The 4,395-nt window shown below is 37.2% G+C and overlaps 1 protein-coding gene across 1 annotated transcript; it reads right to left on the bottom strand.

Moving 5' to 3' along the window:
- On the bottom strand, positions 1-3,633 carry LOC131603748 (luminal-binding protein-like). Its single transcript, XM_058876170.1, has 8 exons — positions 3,478-3,633; positions 2,550-2,817; positions 2,235-2,449; positions 1,892-2,134; positions 1,311-1,790; positions 1,029-1,183; positions 811-893; positions 1-718 (listed from the first exon to the last, which is right to left on the bottom strand). The coding sequence occupies exons 1-8, from the start codon at positions 3,530-3,532 to the stop codon at positions 214-216; spliced, it is 2,004 nt and encodes a 667-aa protein (XP_058732153.1). The 5' UTR covers positions 3,533-3,633; the 3' UTR covers positions 1-213.
- Positions 3,634-4,395: the final 762 nt, after the last annotated feature.

Genomic DNA, 4,395 nt, shown 5'->3' with positions numbered 1-4,395 from the left:
TACAGAAAGCTGAATATATGTATTATCTCAAAAATAGCTAAACACAAGAAAAAGTACAAGTTAATTATCTATGAATAAAAATTTCTGGGGAATTCTTCTTAACTCTCCCATGATCATAAAAAATTTAACCTACTAGATTCCGCAGGATTTACTACTTTCTCGTCATTGTGCTTTCAGAAGTGGGAGCCAAATGTGAGCAAACACAAAACATCTCTAGAGCTCGTCGCGAGAGTCTTCGTCTTCATCCTCCCCTGATGCACCCCCTTCTGGAGCTCCACCTGCCCTCTGGTATACAGCAGTGATAATTGGGTTGCAGACGGCTTCTACTTCTTTAAGCTTCTCTTCAAATTCTTCTTTCTCAACAGTTTGGTTCTCGTCGAGCCATTCAAGTGCTTCCTTCACTGCGGTCTCAATTTTCTCCTTTTCATCCGACTCCAACTTGTCAGCCAGTTTATCCTTGTCATTAACTTGGTTTTTCATGTTGTAGACATAGGTTTCAAGAGAGTTCCGAGCGTCAATTCTTTCTTTGACTTTTTTGTCTTCCTCGGCAAACTCCTCGGCTTCGCGAACCATTCGGTCAATTTCTTCCTGGCTAAGGCGTCCCTTTTCGTTCGTAATGGTGATCTTTTCTGATTTGCCAGTACCCTTGTCTTCTGCCTTAACATTAAGAATACCGTTTGCATCTACTTCAAAGGTCACTTCAATTTGAGGGGTACCTCTGTTCAATTACAAAAAGAGAAACCAATTAATTATAATGCAAACACCAATTGAGAAAATTCAGTGAAGACACCATGATAGCACAAAACAAACCTTGGAGCTGGTGGAATTCCAGACAGATCAAAGTTCCCGAGAAGACGGCAATCCTTTGTGAGACTCCTCTCACCTTCAAACACCTATATATTAAAAACAAACAGCATTAAAATTGAATTCAACCCCCTTTAAATTCATTATGCAGTCAACATCTTGTTTTAGAAGGAAAACATCAAAGCAACTTGATGTATAATGGCAGTGGATTAATGGTAAAGTACCTGAATGGAAACAGTTGTCTGCTGATCCTGGTATGTGGTAAAAACCTGAGATTTTTTGGTTGGGATAACGGTATTTCTTGGAATCAACTTTGTCATAACTCCGCCAACAGTTTCAATTCCAAGGGTAAGTGGTGCAACGTCCAACAGAAGAATATCTGAATACAGAAAATATCACAATAATGAGCCGGTGTAATGCTTGAAATCTTGAAATCTACTTGTATCAATATAAAAATAAAAAAATAAATAAAAAAACATTTAGCTATTAAAAGACTAGAAGAGTACCTTTGGTCTCTTCTCCACCCTCTCCACTCAAAATACTTCCTTGCACTGCGGCACCAAAGGCAACTGCTTCATCAGGGTTGACACCCTTATTTGGCTCCTTTCCGTCAAAGAAATCCTTCAAAAGTTGTTGTACCTTCGGAATCCTAGTACTTCCACCAACAAGAACAATCTCATCAATTTGATTCTTCTGTAATCCAGCATCGTCCATTGCCTTCTTCACAGGTCCCATGGTCTTCCTGAACAAATCATTGTTCAACTCTTCAAAACGAGCACGGGTAAGTGGCTCGGAGAAATCAACTCCATCAAAAAGTGATTCAATTTCCACACGGATCTGGTGCTGGCTACTGAGAGCTCTCTTGGCACGCTCACTCTCCCTCCTCAGTTTGCCAAGTGCTCTGTTGTCCTTGCTAATATCCTTTCCATGCTTTTTCTTGATCAACTTAATGAAGTACTCCATTATTCTCTGATCAAAGTCCTCACCTAGTAAACAATGGAACAGAGTTAGCAAGCAGTAACAGTAGAATAACGTTTTATAGAAAGTAAAAATTGTTTTATTCTTCTATTATATAGCAAAAACTAACCTCCAAGATGGGTATCTCCATTTGTAGCAAGAACCTCAAAAACACCATTGTCAATTGTCAAGACACTGACATCAAAAGTACCACCTCCAAGATCAAAGACGAGAATATTCTTCTCTCCACCTTTCTTGTCCAATCCATAAGCAATGGCCGCAGCTGTGGGTTCATTGATGATTCTAGCAACATTGAGACCGGCAATGACACCGGCATCCTTGGTGGCCTGTCTCTGAGCATCATTGAAATAAGCTGTACATTTCAAAATAAAACGGTAAACATTAGAATAAAAACAAAAGGCAAGAGAAAATAATCAAGATTACATGAGGAACATTGTAGTTGGCTTATTCACCTGGGACAGTAACGACAGCATCACGAATAGTCTTTCCGAGGAATGCTTCGGCAGTTTCCTTCATCTTAGTCAGAATCATAGCACTGACTTCCTCAGGACTGAAGACCTTGGTCTCACCATCCTTTACTCTGACCTGAATGTATGGTTTTCCATCCTTATTGACAATCTTGTAAGGAACAAGCTTCATGTCTCTCTGAACTTCCTTATCATTAAATCTACAAGCAAAAACACCTCAGTCAACATTGATCCCATTAAATCAAATTATAACAGCTTAGTAATCTAATCATTTATGAACAACATATAAGAATGTCTTACTTTCTTCCAATTAGTCTCTTGACATCAAAGATGGTCCTTTCAGGGTTGACAGCTGCAAGATTCTTTGCAGCCTCCCCAATCAATCTCTCGTCATCGGTGAAAGAAACCCATGATGGCGTGATACGGTTACCTTGGTCATTGGCTATGATCTCAACATGGCCATTCTTGTAAACACCAACACACGAATATGTTGTTCCAAGATCTATCCCAATAACAGTCCCCAACTTGGTAGCTTCCTCTTTTGCAACAGATGATGCAAACAGACATCCTACAACAAAACCCCCAGAACGTTTATAACCATAAAAACACAAGCATTTAAATAACGTCAAATCATATAAGTATGGCTGTATGACCGCATCCAAAAAATCAATAAGCACAAAACAACAGGAAATCATTTAATTAAATTCTAAAGGCAGCATTACAAAATCAATACATTACTATTAGAAGCCAATAAAATAAATTAGTAAGCATGCAATTAACAAAATTTGTTTGTAGTTGAAAACTAAAAATTGAAATAAAATAAAAAAAAATTATTACACAGATTCTTTTCAAATTAGGAGAAACCGCCAACAAATTGGAGTTCTAAACCAAGTGTAAAAAGTAATAAGAAAATCAATACTACGTAATAACACCAGTTCCCTAAGATTCGAAGCAGATTCAAAGCATAACGAAAACTAATAGTTTTAAATTGAGTTTTCTTAGATGCAGATTCCAAATTACAGAAAGTTGCATGTCAAAACTGATACTGTTATTGATACTATCTATTAGGTGATAATAAAGCATTATAATATTAGAATGTGATGCAATTAGGGTTAAGATCTAATCAGATCCATAGAAATCGAACAAGATCTAAACAGCAATAACACAAGCAATGAAAAGAAAATTTGAATGAGATCTGAACAGTGAATGAGAACAATAGATTAATTACCTATGGAAACTACGGCGAGAAGAAGTAGAGACCGGCGTGAAGACGACGGAGCCATGGTGGTTTGTAGTGTGTTCGTCACCGTGTTGTTATTGAATGATGGAGTTTGTATTGATGATGATGCGAGTGTTGCTCTGTGCTTTTATAGGGTGTTGAAAATTACAAGCATGTCATTCTTGCTTACGTGGACCAATGGGAAGACGAGTTGGGAGTGGTCTGGCCAATTAAATTGCCCCTTGTGTGTTGGGACACATCATAAGTCATCACCCTTCATGAATTGCCTAATGCGATCTTATTTTGATGATTCATTATTTTTGTTAGATTTCAGTTTTTGGATCAATATGCTGAATTGATAACTATGGTTATTTTATTTATTCTTTTTGCCCAATAAAACCAATATGCGTTAGTATAATTAAAAGATAAATAACACATAAATAAATTATACATTTCAAAAAAAATATGTGTGATCAAATACATTGCTCTAGGTCTTTCTAACATTTTACACTCCTTGCGATTTATCTGAGAGGAAGGTTATGTATCTAATAAAAATGCAACAGATCTAATAAATATGTTATTGATATAATAAAGGACGATTGAAAATCTCCATGTTGTCTCTCTAAAGACCTTTTACACAAATATATTAATACAAAGTTCCTTGGGCACAAGGGCTTTGCAAAGGACAAAGTGATTTAGCTTTATCTTTTTTGTTTGGACATTCAAAGAGGTTATAAGTGGGGCATTGCAAGTTAGACTCTTCACGCAATGCGTCAGTAGAGTCTCTCAGATGACACCTTATGATGAATTTCTTTGAGGAAAGTTCGTGTTGAGTCCCTCATGCGAGAGACAAGTTACTTGTACATGTGTGGTTTGGGATATGCTTCTAAGTGTTAGAAAAATGGCCTACACGTTAGCTGATGGATT

This window comes from Vicia villosa, linkage group LG5 (assembly GCF_029867415.1).
Source record: "Vicia villosa cultivar HV-30 ecotype Madison, WI linkage group LG5, Vvil1.0, whole genome shotgun sequence".
NCBI lineage: Eukaryota > Viridiplantae > Streptophyta > Magnoliopsida > Fabales > Fabaceae > Vicia > Vicia villosa.
This window is presented reverse-complemented; position numbering and strand designations above follow the sequence as displayed.

What these genes read in the sequence shown, in the direction of transcription:
- LOC131603748 (XM_058876170.1), bottom strand. Translation starts at nt 3,532, where the DNA reads ATGGCTCCGTCGTCTTCACGCCGGTCTCTACTTCTTCTCGCCGTAGTT. An exon ending in AGACAACTGTTTCCATTCAG is followed by an intron (nt 894 to 1,028) that starts GTACTTTACCAT and finishes TTTAATATATAG; the next exon opens with GTGTTTGAAGGTGAGAGGAG. An exon ending in GGAATTCCACCAGCTCCAAG is followed by an intron (nt 719 to 810) that starts GTTTGTTTTGTG and finishes GTAATTGAACAG; the next exon opens with AGGTACCCCTCAAATTGAAG.